The sequence below is a fragment of the Dipodomys spectabilis genome, unplaced genomic scaffold (assembly GCF_019054845.1).
Source record: "Dipodomys spectabilis isolate Male_0828 unplaced genomic scaffold, ASM1905484v1 ptg000783l, whole genome shotgun sequence".
NCBI lineage: Eukaryota > Metazoa > Chordata > Mammalia > Rodentia > Heteromyidae > Dipodomys > Dipodomys spectabilis.
The window spans coordinates 13,271,935-13,292,104 of NW_024871460.1; the positions used below are offsets into that span (position 1 = coordinate 13,271,935).

General features: G+C 34.6%; 1 protein-coding gene across 1 annotated transcript in view; it reads right to left on the reverse strand.

Annotated features, from left to right (window-relative positions):
* The window catches only part of Pkhd1l1 (PKHD1 like 1), a 137,698-nt gene that overhangs the window by 28,345 nt on the left and 89,183 nt on the right, over positions 1-20,170 (reverse strand). The window contains 12 exon segments of the mRNA XM_042672936.1: positions 2,466-2,587; positions 3,284-3,413; positions 4,831-4,934; positions 8,223-8,396; positions 10,016-10,145; positions 10,795-10,913; positions 12,714-12,843; positions 14,333-14,481; positions 14,960-15,048; positions 16,895-17,066; positions 18,423-18,582; positions 19,620-19,771. Of these exon segments, the coding sequence (XP_042528870.1) occupies positions 2,466-2,587; positions 3,284-3,413; positions 4,831-4,934; positions 8,223-8,396; positions 10,016-10,145; positions 10,795-10,913; positions 12,714-12,843; positions 14,333-14,481; positions 14,960-15,048; positions 16,895-17,066; positions 18,423-18,582; positions 19,620-19,771 (1,631 nt within the window).

Here is a 20,170-nt window from a genome sequence, read left to right on the forward strand (position 1 = left end):
GCAAAAGCCCCACAAGGCCTTACATGAAAAATAGTAAGATAAGTAGGGCTGAGACCATGATTCAAGTGGTAGCTCACCTACTCAGAAAACTGAAAAAAGGTTATTTTCAATTGTTTCATTTTTAAAATTATCGTCAAGTCATTATGCATTAGGATTTCCAGTCAACATGTCAGTTTATGAGTACAGTGCTTCTGGTGAGTGTCATCCCTTTCATAATGCTCCTCAGCTACAAACCCCATTCAGCACCTCCATTTTTTAGTTCCATTTTCATGCATATAGCTTGAATATTTTTTGGGGGGGTCCAGTCGTGGGGCCTGAACTCTGGGCCTGGGCACTGTCCCTCAGCTCTTCAGCTCAAGGAAAGTGCTCTACCACTGAGCCACCTTCCCAGTCCATAGCTTGAATATCATGGCTGCATTTACCAACCTTTCCTCCTTCCATCCTTCTATCCCACTCCCTTTGATGTCCCCAACACCACAAGTTCCAGTTTCCTGGTATTCATTTTGGTAAATTGTAAGATAGTTGTTGAAAGGAGTTACAACATTGGAATTCTGCATATAAACATATCACAAAATAACAAAATGTGGCTAAAATGTAAAGCTATAAACTTAATTCCAGTATTTTGAGAATGCTATAAGAATTTTATCATTTGTTTTAGTTATATTTTGTTACCACTTTGATTAAGAAAGAGACAACTAAAGTAGTTAGAATAGACTATATAATTCACTAGTGATATAGATTAATTTAATAAATCTGCTATGATCAAAAACAAAGTTAGCAACATATGAAACTAATTGCCAAACAATTTTATAGTATAACCAATACATGTGTAGATCATTGAAGATTTATCCTTGTTTACAGTGTCAGGAAAAGTTAAAAATCTTAGCGGTTTAAGGTATATTATCCTGGTATTTGTTTATTTATTTAGATATTTATTTATTGGTCCTGGGACTTGAACTCTGGGCCTGTGCTCTGTCTCAGAGCTTTTGTGTTTCTGCAATTTGAGCGACAGTTTCAGTTCTGGCTTTTTGTGATTAACTGGAGATGAGTCTCACAGATTTTTCTGCCATGGTTGGCCTGGAACAGTGATCCTCAGATCTTAGCTTCCTCAATTGCTAGGATTACAGGTGAGACAGCAGCACTCAGCAACATCCTGATTTTTTTTTTAATTAAGTTTTTTATTGTGAAAATACTGCACAAAGGGGTTACAGTTACATGAGCAAGGTAATGAGTACATTTCTTATCTAGCATTGTTGTCTCCTCCTTTTTTTCCCTACCATCCCTTTCCCTTCCCTCTCCTCCTCCCCCCCTCCTGCCTTCCCCTCTCCCCTGCAAATTGTAAAGTTCAAGACACTATGTCAAAACACGAACTTTACAAGTCGAAAAATGAACTTAACATCCTTATTTTTAAAGGCTGTAATAAAGAAGAATGAACTGGATTCATATATGGAAAATATGTACCATTTACTTTCAAAATCTGTACATAACTTTAAAGATATACAACTGATGATATTTGATTATACTCTAACATCTATAGATTGAGAGAGTTTTTACCTTTTGTATGTATACTTAATTTTAGCTTTCTGATTTTACCCTAGGGTAATAATTAACATGAGGACAAAAACAAATACTTCAAAAGTAATTATTTTTAATTCCTTTCTATTCCTACAGTATAGGCAAATAAAAACTACAAGCTACAAATTGGAGAAAAATGACTTGCCCAAATATTTTCTCTCCATTTTCTTGCTTGTAATCTAATGTCCAAACCCCACCAAATAATACCATCTGCAGTAATTGAAGAAACTGCATGGAAAACAAGAAGGACCCAATTGGTAATGTGAGAGAAGTATAGAGTTTCTTTTCTTTTCTTTTTTTTTTTTGTCGGTCCTGGGGCTTGAACTCTGGGCCTGGGTGCTGTCCCTCAGCTATTCAGGTCAAGGCTAGTGCTCTACCACTTGAGCCACAGTGCCACTTCCAGTTTTCTGAGTGGTTTATTGGTGATAAGAGTCTCATGGACTTTTCCTGCTCTGGATGGGTTTGGACCTCAATCCTTATATCTCAGCCTCCTGAGTAGCTAGAATTACAGGTGTGAACCACCCGCACCCAGCTTAGAGATTCTTTGATTTATCATTCTACATTTCAACATTCAGAGTTTGGTAATATTCACACCAGGAACTCAGCTCACCAGCAGTGGAGTGGTTCTGCTCCAGAAGTTGAAAGTGAGGAATAATATTGAAGAAAAAAGGAACTAGGTGAACTACTTAAACCAATAGACACCAACAGAAAGAAATTTAAAAAATAGTTATTAGGGACCCTAACAACTTATTCACTCCAGTTAACACATTTTATTAGTTATCAAACTAGAAAATATAGCTGTCAGTAATATAAGATTTACAACTTTTCCAGAAATTATGATTATATATTATACATATAATTTTGTGTAAATATAAATTTATTCTCATTACCTCAATAGCTGCATGCCAGAGACTGGAACTTAAATCTTTTCTGTTCTGATAGGTTCCTGGCCAAACTGAAAGTGTAACTAAATTTCTTCGAACTCTGTTGGCATTCCCCCATATTCTAATGCCTGGAATGAAAAAAAGAGAAAAGTCCCCCAAGATATATATGCTAATTTGTATTGATACTATAGATAATATCTTTCATTTTTTGCATAAATTTATTTCTCTAGGTTGAACCTGAGAGATGATCCTATTAGATTTTAGTGAGTCCTCTAACTCTTCATTAAATAATTCCATTCTTTTAATAGAATATTTGAGTTCCAGGTTTCACTATAGATTTTACCAAATACACACATAACTTTTTATAAATATAAAAAGGCTGATATAGAATATAAAATATATTTTATATATATAAATATAAATATATATGATATAAATATAAAATAAGCTGATAAAAAAGAAAGGAAAATATTTTAAATATATATATATAATTTTAAACTAAAATAACTTTGTGAATAATCTTTATGATTGACATGTGAAGCACATCTAAACATGGTATTTTAAATGATGAGTGATTAGATTCACATTCAGTCATTGGCAATCATTCTTCCATGTTTTAGGCTCAATATATGGGACTATTCAATATAAAATAGAAATCAAATTCCTCTGTCATACCAGCCACAATTCAGACATTCATTAGTCACAGGTGGCTTAGTGATTTCTGTGTTTGCACAGACATAGACTATTTCCACTGCCAGAGAGAGATCACTTGAACAGCTTGGCTCTAGAGTTTACAGATAAGATTACCTCTGAAGGTACATTACCTTCCCCTACTGTAAAGTGAATGATGTTGTCATCTATATCCAATCCATCTGTCCCAAACACGCCAATTGCTGGGGAGAAGCCATGGTGAAAAGAGCATCCTCGAACATAAGACAAGCCATGTTCTTGGACCTATAAAATATTGAGACTCTAAGAATATTTAAAATGTAGAATTGTCAAGTACTGTTGGTCATGCCTATAATCTAATTGTTGAGGATTATGGAGTGACACCAGCACCGGTATACAATCTCTATCCTTTCTCAACCAATAGTTGCGTTTGGTGATGTCTATTTGTCATCATAGCTATGATGAGAAACACAAAACAGGAAGATTGAGGCCCAGGTATGTTTCTGGGAAAAAAGTGAAATTATGTATCAAACATAGTGTGAAAAAGGACTGGAGGCAAAGCTCAGCAGAAGCACATCTGCCTCGCAAGTCCTAGGCCCTCAGTACAAACCCCAGACCCACCAAAACACTACTTCTACTACTACTGTAGTAGTAGTAGTAGTAGTAGTAGTAGTAGTAGTAGTAGTACCAGTATACTTAAAGAAAAACCTTGAAGTAATTTTTTGGTAAGCAAACCTGATCATACTCAATTTACTTTTCCATAAAAAGAGATGATTTCCCCCATTTGATTCTGGGAAATTTACATATATCTTAAATTTATGATTAAATAAACCAAAATTACATTTGCTTTTTAAAGTGCAGATCAGAAAATTCTCAAGTGTATTTATATTTTCATCTGCAAAATACCAAAGGGTAAAAATTATTTTTTGACCAGTATATTACATATAAAAGTGCTCTAAGCAAGGGTTCCCAATTTAAGCACGGATAGGAATGAGTTGGTAAGAAAGTCAGAGATTTCACCAGGTACTGGTGGCTCACACCTGTAACTCTAGCTACTCAGGAGGCTGAGATATGAGGATTGTGGTTCAAAGCCAGCCTGGGCAGGAAAGTCCATAAGACTCTTATCTCCAATAAACCACTCAGAAAACTGGAAGTGGCACTGTGGCTCAAGTGGTAGAGTGCTAGCCTTGAGCTGAAGAGCTGAGGGACAGCGCTCAGGCCCAGAGTCCAAGGCCCATGACTAACCCCCCCCCCAAAAAAAAGAAAAGGAAGTCAGAGATTTCAACTATAAAGCTCCACTATTTTGTTTTATTTCTTCTAAGAAATATGTTCCTCTCATCTTCCAAAGTCTCAAACTTTGGTGGAGATACAGATACATAGACATGTTTGTACTTCATTTAATAGACATCATGTAATAGACATTGTTATTCCTTGTGATTGCAACAGAAAGCAGGGATTTGAATCACTATTCAGACCTTAATTCTGTTACATTTTCAATGGTTCTTATAGAACTGAAAATCAATGGATGAAATGAGTGAATCAAATACTACTATGAATCTAAAAATGTTGATGGGAAATATATCCAAGAAAGTTTGATTGTATTAGAACTATAATTGCAACTACTTGAAGATGTAGCTATGTAGTTAAGTAAATGAAGATATAAACATTTTATGTTGAACATGCACAAAAATTAAATACAAACCTGTCCTAGGTTAAGAAATGTTATAGCATATCTTGGATCTGTGCTGTCTCGGAAGCCTTCCTGACCACTATGATAAAATTCCACATTACTTATTCTTGCATTTCCTAGGGTAGGAGACAAGAAAAAAATTTCCTAAAACAGAGTGAAACATTTTTGAAAAGCTACACACACTATTCAAAATTTCTGTTGAAAACCTCATTAGTATTGTTTTTTTCAATCCAAGAAATGTAAAATTTTTCAACATTATTTCTTCCATTGCCTTTCTTCTTAGATGATTTCCCCCCAATGGAATCTTTCCTCATTTAATTATAAAATGTTGATTATACATATATAAGTCTGTTAAAACATAGTATCTTTTGAAAGACCACAAATGATTTCAATAGCTAATTGTTTTCTCTCAAGGCCTAATTTTCTTCCCCTTGAGGGTAAATTTGCCTATTAAAATAATGTCTTCAAATATAATTTACTTGTCATTTCATTATTATTGCTACAAAGAGCTTATACTCCCTTATTTGTAATAATTAGATAAGTCTAGGATAGTCCTAGCAGAGATCACAATAGCTCAATAGCTATGCACATATGACCATATAGAATGATGCTAATCAAAATGATCTCCAAAATATAAGCAATAAGGTTTTTTGTGTTTTATTATGTACTATGTGAAGTTATATTTCTCCCTTTATTTATCCCCTGTTGTCATTGTTTTTGATTTTGCTACCCTGTGTCTTGTATATACATTTATCTGATTTAGGGGAGGGAAGAGGAATAACAAAATGGTGAAATAAACTACAAAGTGTCAAATGCAATAGTGAGACCCACAAGACACTTTGTTGAAAATGAATTTTACAGCTTGGGGGAGTGAAGGAAGTGGGGAGAAGGGAAAATGGGAGATAATGAGGGAGAGGGAGTAAGTGTTTGACAAGAAATGTACTCATAACCGTACTTACATGATTGTACCCTCTGTATATCACCTCTACAATAAAATAAAATTAAAAAGGAAATATTTTGTGGAGAAGCATGCCACATTTCCAGCTATTATAGACCTTTAATAAAGAACATATTTATACTAAAAATAAAAATAAAAGATCTTCCTGTCAAGAAAGAAAAAAATGAGCTTAGCACTTATACTAATGGTATTAGCTTCCAGAATCCCTCTCAGTATATGTATTGCCAACTCCTCACTGGTTTGTCATAGTACCATAGAAGTGACAGTAATTTATATATGACCACTAATCTAGAGTTATAATTTATAGATTTATACTTTTATATTAGTAATAATAGCAATGAAAACCTATGAGATATTACTCGATGCCAAGTGCCTGATTTAAAAAAAATCTATATTTGTCTTGAATTTGTGATGAAATAAAGCAAAAGCCATATGTTTACTTTAAAGGCAGATGAAAAATTCTCAACTATATTGATATTTTAATTATGACCTCTGAAGTGCTAATGTACTAAGCATGTTTAAACTAGTTTACTATATGATGATCAGAGATATTTTATTTTATTTATTTTATTGCTTTTGTTGGTCATGGGGCTTGAATTCTGGGTCTGGGCGCTGTCCCTCAGCTCTTCAGCTCAATGCTAGCACTCTACCACTTGAGCAACAGTGCCAATTCCAGTTTTCTGAGTGGTTTATTGGAGATAAGAGTCTTATGGACTTTCCTGCTCAGGCTGGCTTTGAACCGCAGTCCTCAGATCTCAGCGGCCTGAGTAGCTAAGATTACAGGCATGAGCCACCAGTGCCCAGCCATAGGTATGTTATTACAGAAAAATAATACAAAGGTCTACAATTTTTACAATTAGGCAAAGGTCTACAATTCAGATATGTGGATAGGACTGAGTCAATGAAGTTACAGGTTGCAAAGAGAATCAGACGTAAGCAATGTGTGGTTTAATCCAACTAATTTGGGCTGGAGAGTAGTATGTCTATCTAACAGGCATTAGGTTCTGATTTCAAACCCAAGTATCTTTTTTTTGTAAAACAATAATTTTTATTAGCATTCTATTAGTTTGAACTCTCCCTCTTCCTGTCTTGTAGGAAAGGAAACTGAGGTATGGAATTTCCTGATTGGAAAATATCAGTAAAGGATATTTCTTCTTCCCAAATCTGATATCTAATAAGATGCACTGGACAAGAGTCATTCTGACTAGGATGGAAAAGCCTGTCTTAAAATCCATGTTGCAGAGATTAAATATATGGTAGACAACACAGGAATAATAATAGAAATCAGGCTAAAATGATTACTACCACCCTTTTAAAGCTTTGTGATTAAATGATAATTAGATTACTAGTGGTAAGGATTTAAAGCTCTCTGACCTAGACAATAATTATTAAAGTCTGCTAACACCACAAAAGGAGAAACAACCATAGATGCTTACTGATAGAAAAATTACAACAATGAGATGTACAAGATGTTATGTCAAAAAAAGTACTTTACAACTTTGGCATGGGGGTGGAGGGGAGATGGGAAGGGATGGGAAGGGGAAACAAAGGAGGAGGAAACAATGCTTAATAAGAAATGCACTCATTGCCTTGCCCATATAATTGTAACCCCTCTGAATGGTATTTTCACACACACACACACACACACACACACACACACACACACACACACACACACACACACAGTATCAGCAACTCTAGAGAATTCTTGCCCCCAAAATTGTCCAAGACTCCAGCTCTGAAGCTTATGTTCAAGAATTACAAGATGGGCAGGAACAAGTTCAATTCAGGGAAGGCAATAATTGGATTCTAAACTGTGGGGAACACTATAGGAAAAAAATCACTTGTCTTAAAAAAGAAATACATCATCATAAAAGAGAAATGAAGCAAAGACTTGTAACTGGTATCAATGTGCATGTTATTTAGTTTCTGCTTTGAGCAAATAATGCATAGAAAAGGGGAGACATGATGTACAGAGGAAAATTGGAGAAATTAGAACTATCATTTGGTGTTAATAAATGAACATAACTTAAAAAGTAAAATCCAAAAGTTTTAAGACAATGATTTAGATAAAACAAAACCGGCAAAATTGAAAAATTTGAAAGTGCTGATTGCATGAATTTGTTATGCTGTTCTATTTTTGGCATATGTTTGAAATTTTCCTTAAAAATAATAGATGATCTGTTGGACTTACTATAAAATGATTTCTGTTTTGATGAGAGGCTTCTTTAGCTTTTACTTAAGGTCATTATTAGTTTGCTACTTTTGATTATCTATAAAAATACAGACAATAATCTGAGAGAATTTAGTTAAAGTGTAATACTTGAGTTATATAATCACTCTTCAGGTTTTATTTTTCCTATTCCTATAAAAAGTGAGAAGTATTGAAGAACTAAAACAAAAGGCTATATTTTACTTAGGAAAAAAAAACTAAATTCATACCAACCTTGAAACGTCATCATATTCCCCATGAATGAGCCAACCAAAATACGTGCACCAAAAGAGTCCTTGGACCAGCCTGGGTAATCTTCACCAATTATTTTGATGTTCCTACTCAGTATCCCAACATCAGCTGCTAATGTGTAGCTCTGATCTGTTTCAGGGACATGGTATCTTTCAGCTGCAACATAAAGTGGGCTAAATCAATGTCAATGCTAAGAAATATGTTTTTATTAATTTCTGTGTAGTTGATAGACTAAATAATTGTCTAATATGAAAAATACATAAAGTGCTTAGATTTGCATGATGAACATATATATAGCAGGCTGAAATTAAGATAGCCTTTTATTTATAAAAAACTTTTGTTTATAAATGCAATGGAAAAAATATTTCCTCTCATTGCACCAAGAAAATTATAGTAATCAACAATTACAGACATTGCTTAACAAGTATTTAAGGCAGTTTCAGTCACTCCAAATTATACGAGAAAATATTGTTTTCAGCAATGCAAGTAGTTTAATTTTAATAGATAAAGAGTTAAAATGAGAAAAAAAGGTGTTGCCCAAAGTCATAAGAATGAACAATACACAGATATCTTTTGTTCTGACCTCTAAATCTGGATTAACCCCACTTTTCCTATGGCACATTGTATATTAATAACAATTCTTTGTAATTATTAATTATTCATAATTCTTTATTAGTATATACTATCTGCACATATACTTCTTAGTGATTTGTAAAACACAAGTTTTACTGTTTCTAGAAACCTTATCTAAAACCTTATGGCAAACAGGTACACTTCAAACAAAGAGAATATTTAGAACTTTTAGTGAAATAATCCATAAATGTCAGTCTCTAAAGACCCAGCTGCTTTCTTTCTTTCTTTCTTTCTTCTTGGTTGGTCTTGGGGCTTGAACTCTGGGATGGGTGCTGTCCCTGCGCTCTTCAGCTCAAGGCGAGTGCTCTACCACTTGAGCCACAGTGCCACTTCCCCAGCTGCTTTCTAATGAATTATATCGAGTGTTTTATAATCAATCAAAGGTTCTTCAACAAATCTTTTTCTTTTGATTTCAAGAAAAAAATGTGATATAGAATGATAGGCACAGACACGTGCTGTGTGATGAGAAAAGTTCTTTTAAGTTTCATTTGTATGCACATCCAGGGCTCCCAGGTCCATCCTATTGCCCTCACTGCTGGACTTCTCATGGACATTAGAGTCTTTGAAGGGTTTTGTAGCTTCCTTGTCTGTCTGTTCACATTTTCTGAGATGTGACTGAAAAGTGCAAGTAAAATACAGAAAGACTGGGGTTTTAGGAAGGTCCTACTTTAATTTAAATGATAAAAAACTTCATCAGAGAATACCAATGTGCATATTTCCCCAAGAATTACAGTTTCCGCTTGCATGGTACTTTGTGAATAGGAAGTGATAGCTGAAGATGTCCATGAGACAAGTGAGGACAACCTTTGCTTTTGGATCAGGGTTTTAAAGTTCCATGGTGCATAAGAATTAGCTAGTGGCTTGTTCAGAACAGAAGGTGTTAGGGTCTTAATTCCATTGAGTGTGACACAGTAGAGCTTTGCTTAAATGAAAGAGTGAAGCAATGAATGCATATAGCAACCTGTATGATAGCCAATGCATAACTAGTAGTACCAATTTGGTATGAGAGCCAATCTGGGTAAATTGCACTATGAAAATATATGCTTTAGCAAAGAACTATAATCACGGGGAAGAACACTAACCCATGAACACCTTCAGACTTTTAAACAAGCTATCCATTTTGTTAAAGAGCGGACACTTACCGAGGTGAGTGAAGGAAAGGCTACCATTGAGAATGAGAATTTTGTGGCCATGCAGGATTTTAACAATACTTCTAGTTTCTGTCTGGTGGAGATCATAGCTTGTGGTGGTTATCACAATCTCTTCTCCCTCCTGAGAAAAATTTCAAGTGCCAAATTCAAGAACATTTTTGAAAACAAGTTTATATTTCTTAGTAACAACTATTAAATAATTTTAAATGTATATCTGATTGGCAATCACAGTATCAGAATAAAGTGTACAGTGAGGTCTCTATAAGTACACATGCTTGTTTGGTAATAAGAATTCTAACTTGTGAATTTACCATTTATAAAATCAAAATTTCTACTGTCAAAATATCCACTCAACACAAGCATTATTTGAAAATTTTTGGGCTTTGTTTCTTTCCAAATGCTTAACAGATAAAATAATAAACTAGAAGAGGTAACCAATATAACAATAAATACATTTAAAATAATTACATTATCTCTTTTGAAAGAATGTGTTATGAACTAATACTTTCACTAGCAACCTTCAAGTTTTTCTTTCACATTAACATATGTACACTATTATTTATGTATTCTAAAGAAGCTTTCAGACCACAATTTTGGTACACATTTAAAAATTGTGTAATCTCAAGTCATCCCTATGTGAGATGATTGTAAAATCCACATTTCTCATCTAGACAATCGATCACACAAGCAAAAAATGTTCATAAAGAGAGAAGAAACATTTTAAGTAGACCCTTCTGTATGCATTTTATACTGCACAATATTTTCTCTACCTGCCAATCCACAGCATCCACCAGGGATAGGACCTTGGAACCTGCCTCTGCAGTTTCCGACAGTTTAGTTTTATAGATTGAACGAGGAAGTCCATGAAGATCCAGCTCACCAAACACCCCTAAAGGAGAAAAATCATTGCTACTTTTTCACCACACAGTGCTGAGTTAGATGCTAGGATAAAGTGAGACCATTCATGAATACATTTTAATAAGTAATTGAATATTCAAGAATTAATGAATAAATGAAGGCTCTGGGCTAAAAGATGTGATATTTCTAGGAATGTAGTCCATATGACAGAAATTTTTCAATGCAAATAAAAAAATTTTATGTTTCTGGGCTGGGAAGGTGGCTCAGTGGTAGAGCACTTGCCTTGCATGCATAAGGCCCTCGGTTCGATTCCTCAGCACCACAAAAGCAAAAAGAAAAAAGCCGGAAGTGGCGCTGTGGCTTGAGTGGTAGAGCGCTAGCCTTGAGCTGAAGAGCTGAGGGACAGCACCCAGGCCCAGAGTTCAGGCCCCACAACTGGACCCCCCCCCAAAAAAAATTATGTTTCTCTGATATGTATGAATTGTATGAATTCCTTTATATGTTTTCTTTAAAAGGTCCTTTGAAAATTATTTACATCCTTTAACTGATATACAATCAGTCTATTTTCAAAATGACAAATCATAGATAATAAAAAGAAAACAATGAAATAAAGTATACAATAGGTAGATGTGTAATAATATTTAGAAATTCTAAAAAGAATTACCCCACTATGTACATCAATGGGAGAATGATTAAATGAATTTTAACATTAATACTAAGGGGTAATGTTCTATAAAATAAAGTATTTATCTAGAAATATTTCTATAATATTATTTGAAGACATTGCATTGTAATGTATTTAATTTTGTTAAGAGGAACAATACAACTCCATCTAATAACTATTTAAAATATAAATATGGGTATAAATTTTTTAAATGAGCAGATACATGAAAATTATTAACAATACTAGCTTCCTGAAGAGAGTACAATTGGAAAGATACATATTTTCTCTGAATATTTTTGCTGAAAAGGTTCTATATTATTTGAAATTACTGTTGAAATAAAAACAAACACATGAAAACAGATATATAAGTATATATAAATATATTTAAGATGGAATTTGTCTGCTTCCTGAGGAATGCTAGCAGAGAGCTAATTCAGTCTCGAGCCATTTTAAAATCCCCTTCATGGGTAAGTTTTAAAAATTGTATGGTGAAGCAATAGTATTTGCTTATTTGTGTCTTCTAAATAAATATGCAATAAAAGTGGGCTTTCACTGTGATCACATTAAACACTTTCAGGTCCTTTGCTTTCTAGGCTCAAGAAGAAATATGCACAGTACATTATTACCCCTGGGAAATTAACCTCAACCACAGCTGCTATTGGGTAATTAACAGCAGAATCAATGGATCCACATATTATTAAGAAAATTGACTTTAGAGTTGTGGCTAGAGTTGTGGTAGAGCTCTTGCCTTGAGCACAAAAGCTCAGGGACAGTTCGCAGGCCCTGAGTTCAAGCATCTTGACCAACCAGAAAAAAAATAAATAAATAAAAGAAATGGACTTTTAAGAGAAAATCACTAAAATCAAGAGTATTATGGCTATATCAGGAAAGATAATAAAGACAACTAGACTAGCCAAATAATATCCACACATATTTGTTAATTTAACCTTGTTAAATTTGGTTTTATTTAAATTTGGTTTTATAATATATTACATTTTAATTTAAATATATGCATCTATTTCTGTTTTAGTTTTTAAAAATTTTTCTACTACTTATATGACCCTTTACTATAAAGAACTATGACATGACTTATGTACTCTAGTGCTACATATTTAAAAGTAGCCTCTGAAAACTGCCAAGGCACATTTGCTATATGTAGACACATACCTAAGACCTTTGCCCCTTGATTTGGTCCTTCTGGGAGAGCCCATTCTGGAGTAGTATGATTTCCTCTAAGAACAATCTGTAATTCTCCTTTAAAAGGGTTATCTTCCCAGCCACCGATTAATCTACCTCCCTGTGGTGAAGCAGAAAATTGTTAAAGTTAAAAAAATTGAGCTGAAAGTATTTCATCCACTAAAAAAGAACTAGAACTAGAAAGTAAACGGAAGTCAAATGTCGTGTGTGTGTGTGTGTGTGTGTGTGTGTACCCACACCCATCATATGGCTATAATTTAGGGACTAGCTGCTGTTCTGAGCCCTTTTTTACTCGAGGCTAGCATTCTACCACTTGAGCCACAGCTCTACCTCCAACTTTTTTGAAGTTTATTGGAGAGAAGAATCTGGATTGCAAACCCCAGATCACAGCCTACCAAGTAGTTAAGATTACAGGCATGAGACACCAGTGTCTGGCAAATAACTGCATTTTGTTATAGCAATATTGAAAATGGAAGTTAGGTCAACCCATTTACTTTAGGGTAATATAAATGCTTTTCCAAGGTCAAAATCAGTATTTACTTACTATCAGAACTGGAGCTAAAATTGCAATACTTTAACACCTAAACACATGTGTTTGAACAGACCATATTGTATCTGGATGCAATATGCCATATGCAGAATATATATATATATATATATATATATATATATATATGTGACCCATATCTGAACCATGACATTTATCATGCATCATTGTTAATCCCAACAGCCACCACTACATGCTTGTTGATTCTATGCCACATAGAACAGAAAAGGCTTTGTATATGTTAATTACACAGTTTAAGACTTATTCTAATCTCTGATGCTGAAAAAGGACAAATAACTTACTCAAGGTTACCCAACAAACAAATAATGAAAATTCAGTAGTATCTTCGATTTACTACAAAGACCATATGTTATACCCTTTACAGCATCCAAGACTATGTTGCTTGGTTTTATTTCTTTCTCAAAGCAAACCTAAGGACTTTCTTTTTATAAATTTTATTTTAGTGTAAAGGGGATGTACAGAGGGGTTATAATTACATAAATAGACAATGAGCTTATTTCTTGTCGAAATCTGTTATCCCTTGTTTTCTCGTGCTCTCCCTCCTTGCTTTATACAAAATTGTGCTTAATAGCTTTGTGGCTTAGCCATTCTTTATCCTTTATAAACAATTTGAGGTTTATGAGATAAGGCTTTGATTGCTCCAACAATAGATTTTTAAAATATTCTTTCTTTTTAAAAATTCTTGAATTACTTTTGCTTTTTACTGGAGCTCCTAGGGACTAATTGTTGGCTCAAGCTCATTGTTCAACATACCTAATAGCAATGAAAATGTTTTAAGAAGAATTGAAACCAGGCCAACTTTATATTCAACATATCTTGATCATTAATCCTTAAGGTATGTTGAGTTCACAATTTAAAGAGAGGTAGAATAATTCTGGATGTACCAAAGGCTCACATTTCCTGGGCTAAAACAGCTTCAATTTTTATTCAAAATTGAGTATGTTCTATTGTTATTATCTCAATAAATCTAGAGATCAGAATTTGCTTGATAAAGATACAAATTGAAATATATCATGCTGACCTGCACTGATATGTAGGTAGCATTCAAAACAACTCTTCTGTAAGAAGGCCCTGCTGTGCCCACTTTGGATTTATCTTCCAGTTCTAGAACACCCCAAACTATGAGCCTTTCCATTGATGGCAAATCTGTGTCAGCTACAATCCAGGTTCCTGTAAAACAGTACATATAAATATTGTAATCCACTAGCTGTGGCCTATGGTAAAACATGAACAAGCTTATCAGTGTATCTTGGGTGTGAAGTTTATAACCTATCTTTTTATACAATCCTGTCACTCATAGACAATGTTACTGAATTTACTTACTTACTTTATTTTCTATGGAGGTTAGCCTTGACCTTTTGGGTTCAAGCAATCTTCCTGTTTCTCACACATTTGAGCAGCTGGCATAATAGGCATCTCCATGCTGCCCAGTTTATATTACTGTTAACAGTCAAGATTAAACTTATACAGAACCCAGAAGAATTTGATTCATATCAGGGCCACAAATTATACTGCCCCTCTTCAGATGTACTCTTTTCCCAAGGTGGAATGCATAAAGGTAGAAACCTTATTAACTGAGGTATCTATCTGTGGTAGTATTAAGTTACATAAGCACAACCATCTGTCCTATCTTTATTTGTGTATTTACCTTCAGGAATAATCACACTTGCTCCTGGATGGGGTATAGTATAATTATTTTCTGGAGATGATTGCCAAAAGGAATCATTGGACCACAAACTGAAAGCAGAAGAAAAATATTTCCATCAATTATGTCTATATGTTTAGTAGCGTTATACCACCCATTTAAGATGATAGAATGTGAATTCGATAGTTTATAATTTCACTAATTAGACAGCTAATTTATGCAACAAGGAAAATACTTAGCACACATACTATATATATGTATATATAGTATTTATTCTCTCTCTATATGCTGTGTATATGTATATATGTATATAGATACCTTTTTTCTACTGAACAAAACTTTCTTCTCACAACATGAATTACTTTTTCCACTAAATTGTTATTGTGATATAACCTAATTTTGTCTCTATAGTCAGTTGCTCCATTTCCTTATGAGATTTCACATGGTCGAAAAAGTGAAAAGTAAATTAAATGTGTCCTTCATGTTTGAGGGGCCATAACATGATCTTATTTCGTGTGAAATGAGATTGAGGATGTACTTGGATAGATTCTGGGGTGTGTATAGAGGGGGAAAGAATAACTGGTACTTGAATTGCCAAAGATAGTAAATGTTGGCCCTGAATATAGTGGCAGGGTGGAAGAAGTTGGCGGGCAATCAGAATGAAGGCTCCATGTCTTAAGTTGAAATAAACATGGAAAATGTATTCAGCCTCTTTTCATAACTATGCCTTCCAGAAACTATCTGCTAATTCAAATTGTTGTAAAGTTGATGACATTTCCTTAGTGGAAAATGTTCACAGAACTTGTGCAGATTCAATATATGTATATATATATATATATATATATATATATATATATATTCATTTATATTGTCGGTTCTGGGGCTTGAACTCTGGGCCTGGGCACTGTCCCTCAGCTCTTCGCTCAACATGAGTGCTCTACCACTTGAGCCATAGCGCCACTTCCAGTTTTCTGGTGGTTAATTGGAGATAAGAGTCTCACAGACTTTCCTGCTGGGACTAGCTTTGAACTGCAGTCCTCAGCCTCCGAATGAGCCACCTTCACACAGCTGTTTGTTGTTGTTGTTTAGTTCCATTAATATATATAATCTGAATGGTAATATGTTCAATAATTTTTAAACTAATTTTCATCTAGATTAGCAACTCTTTCTTCTTATCCCGCCAACAGTATCACCATCACTGCATATGTTTTGTATTCTTATTTCCCATCAACATAATCCCTCATAAACCAGGCATTTATGTTGTATAGCTAAAGGTTTATATTCTACTCCTGAGATTCTGGTTCTTAATCAAAAATCTGTTTTTTTTCTGATGGCTAACTGAACAATACAAATTGATTAACCCAATTACATCTATTTCCAGTGAGGCAAATTCACATAATGGAGAAGAGGGACTATAATATGACATGATCGTGTCATCACATACCTGTTTTATGCCCTAATTTAGGCAATCTAAATCTGTTACACTAGTCACATTTCCTAATTATGTAGTAATAATATCTACCTCAGTTAGCATAAAGATATTCTGTGCAATAACTTTGATGGAACTATATCTTTTAACAAGGTCTCTAGAGCATTTTTTACCCCTCCCTGCTTCCTCTACTGTCATTTAGAATACATTCAGAGAGTAGCAAGAGGAGTAATTTGGAATATGTAGCATCTGTTCAATAGTCCATGTCTAATAGTCTAAATTTCATATGGGCAATGGTGAAATTACCAATAATGTTCACACTTCATTTCTGTGACATTCTCCCGTGTTTTCTTTAGGGTGGTTGTAAAACCAAGCAAAGCAACATACTTTATCAACTACAAGGCCTTGTGCTAGAGAAAGGCATCATCATCATCTCACTTAGTCATGGCAAGTGAAAAAGGTTATGTCAAGAGTTATAGAAGGGCATTAACCACAAAAGCCCTCCATACTTGTAAGTGGTTGGTCGTTTCCTGGGAACTGGTTTTCTTGAGGAGGGATGTACAGAAAAACAATCTTGAAGAACACAGCAATAAGCTTGGAAATTGATAATGACATCTTTCACATTAGGGTCCAGAGTCCCAGAAGTGAGCTGACTCTGTTGAAGGTCACTTCTTCCTGACACTGAAAGTACAACAAATATTAGTTAACAATGGTAAAGAGTTAACATGAAAGTGCTTAAATGTAATCAGAACCATAGCATTTTGAATAACAGCATCTCAATGGAAATGTTGCATTATCTAAATGTACAGACAGGTATTGAGAAATTTCAACAAAATAAATGTGTTACTAAAAATATAAAGTATAAAGTGAAAACATCTTGCTAAAAATGAGTGCCTTAAATTTTAAGGCTCAGTATGATGGCATGTTTCTTCAGTCTTATTTACTCCTGTAGAGCTGGACAGAATTGCTGTTTGACAGACAGCTAAGGCAAAAAGATAGCAAGACCCCATCTCAACCAAGATGAAAACCTGGTTGTGTGTCTCTATGTATATCTGTAGTCTCAGGTTCATGGGTAGCAGTGGGAGGAGGGTGGCAATACTGGCTGGCCTAAGCAAAAATGCAAGAGCCTATCAAACAATAAAGCAACAACGATCTGGAGTATGGCCTGAGTGATGCAGTGTCTGCCTAATGAATGTGGGGCCTTGAGTTCAAACTATATAATGACAGAAAAAAAGAAAGGTTTGATTTAAATTTATTCTTGTACAGTTTTTCTAAAATAAGAAAAAAAAAAGGGAAACAGGAGATAGGCCATCATAGTCCTTGCCTAAGAACTTTGTGAAATAAATGACCAGAATCATGTACAAGTTTGTTAGTGGTAGCTACAAAAATAAATATGAAGTTCCTAAACTCAAGTCTTTTACTAGCATAAATGTAGTGGCTATTATTTTCTTTTTTTTTTTTTTTTTTTGGGTCTGGTCCTGGGGCCTGAACTCTGGGTCTGGGCACTGTCCCTCAGCTCTTCAGCTCAAGACTAGCGCTCTACCACTTGAGCCACAGCGCCACTTCTGGCTTTTTTTTCTTTTTGCTTATGTGGTGCTGAAGAATCGAACCCAGGGCCTCTGGCATGCAAGGCAAGTGCTCTACCACTGAGCCACCTTCCCAGCCCCAAGTGGCTATTATTTTCATTCAACAAGTATTTCTTTTCTTTTTTTTTTTTGGGTCCGGTCGTGGGGCCTGAACTCTGGGCCTGAGTGCTGTCCCTCAGCTCTTCAGCTCAAGGCTAGTGCTCTACCACTTGAGCCACAGCGCCACTTCCAGCTTTTATTCTTTTTGCTTATGTGGTGCTGAGGAATCGAACCCAGGGCCTTAGGCATGCAAGGCAAGCACTCTACCACTGAGCCAACTTCCCAGCCCCTCAACAAGTATTTCTTAACTCTTCCATACTGGGCACTGTCTATCCCATTTGTCTATGAGGCAAATTTTCTCATCCTTTAGGAAAGGCAGTAAAATGATGGCTTCTTCCTAATGAACACATACCCAAGTAATACAGTGTGCTAGTGTTTGTTTCAAGATGCCAGTCTCCATTCTTGCTAGTATTCCAATTCAATGGATTCGAAGAACCATTTCTCATATCAATAACATTAAACATATCAGGATTTTGAGTGAAGTTGTGTGATATAATTACATAGTCTTCTTCCTATAAAAATTGACAGAAAAGTACCAGTTTATTTTTAGGCTAGTATCTTGCATGATATACATTAATTTCAATGACATTACTTGTCCTTCTATTGTTCTAATAAAAATGTTAGTTTTAGTTTTTATTTATGTTTATTTTATTAATACTTTATATGACTATAACAATTTCAATAGATCTATCACTAACACAATTAGTATATGTGTATGTCTACATTTGAAGAATATTTAATTTCTATGATGTTTGAAATATTTGAAAGAGTACAGGATAAGATTTGGGGGGCTGTACAAATACATAGTATAAGTAGAAAACATGTATGGGAGGAAAATAGCTAATTCAGGACACTGGTTAGAGGTAGAGAAAGGGGATTTAATCAGGCTTCCATTTCATCTGCAAAATTATGTTTTCAAAAATAGAAAATAAATATTTATAAATTGTTATAACTGTGGGAGGCATAAATATTATTTTGAAAACTAATTTGCTTAATGTTTGACTTCGCTTATAAAATGAATAATAAGCCCTTAATTGGCACCTGAGATGTTCTAAATATTCAATAAACAGAAATTCTTATCCTAGTAATTTAGGACAAGTGCACTAATCTGGTATAATATTATGAGCATATCATGGAAGGACTTCTTGCTATTCTTGCTCAAATGAACTCTTTGGGCTGCTTCCTAAATTTAGAGTGGATTGTGAAAGATATGCAGGACTTTAATAGATTGATTTTTGAAATGAGGGCTTTTTTGGGGGGGCGTCAGTCGTGGGGGCTTGAACTCTATGCCTGGGCGCTGTCCTTGAGCCCTTCAGCTCAAGGCAAGCACTCTATCACGTGAGCCACAGTGCCACTTCTGGTTTTTGATGGTTAATTGGAGATAAGAGTCTCATGGACTGCCCAGGCTGATCTTCAGATCTCAGCCTCCTGAGTAGCTAGGATTACGGTGTAAGCCACCAGCAATGAGAGCTTTCTGAGTCCAACAATAGATATGAGCAAAACAAAAATGTCTAGAGTAAGACAATGAACTTTACAGCTCTTCATATACCTTAAATCCATAGAATGTGGATGTGTATGATATATTGGTTATATGATCCACCCCTTTGAAATACCAGTTAATGTGATTTGCATTTGGAATCAGAGCCATCCATCCAGACATATGAGTCAGTCGTTTCTTCTGAAAGGGAACCACACTAGTGCCTGCAGAAAATGATACAAGCAAGTTATATCAACCTTTACCTTTTAAAATTTTCCTCTTTATTAACAAGTGCAAGTTATTTAGTCTGTGATAGTCTCTTCATGGCTTTCAAAATGTCTTTGTTCAACTGAAAGTTGAACAATATTTAATATTGCATTTGATTGGAACATAAAATGCCTTCACTTGGGATTCCAAATTCAAATGGAGACTTTATTCCTTAGAAAAAGAGAGCACTGAAATGTGATGGCTATTGAACTATGAAGACAGAAAACTATGAGGACACAAAATGTTTAAATCTGCTAACAGAATTCTTTCAATATCATTCACCTAAACATACTTTTATTTCTATTCTTTAAAGAACCTAAATTTTCAGAATTTTTGATTTCCAGTGTCTATAAACA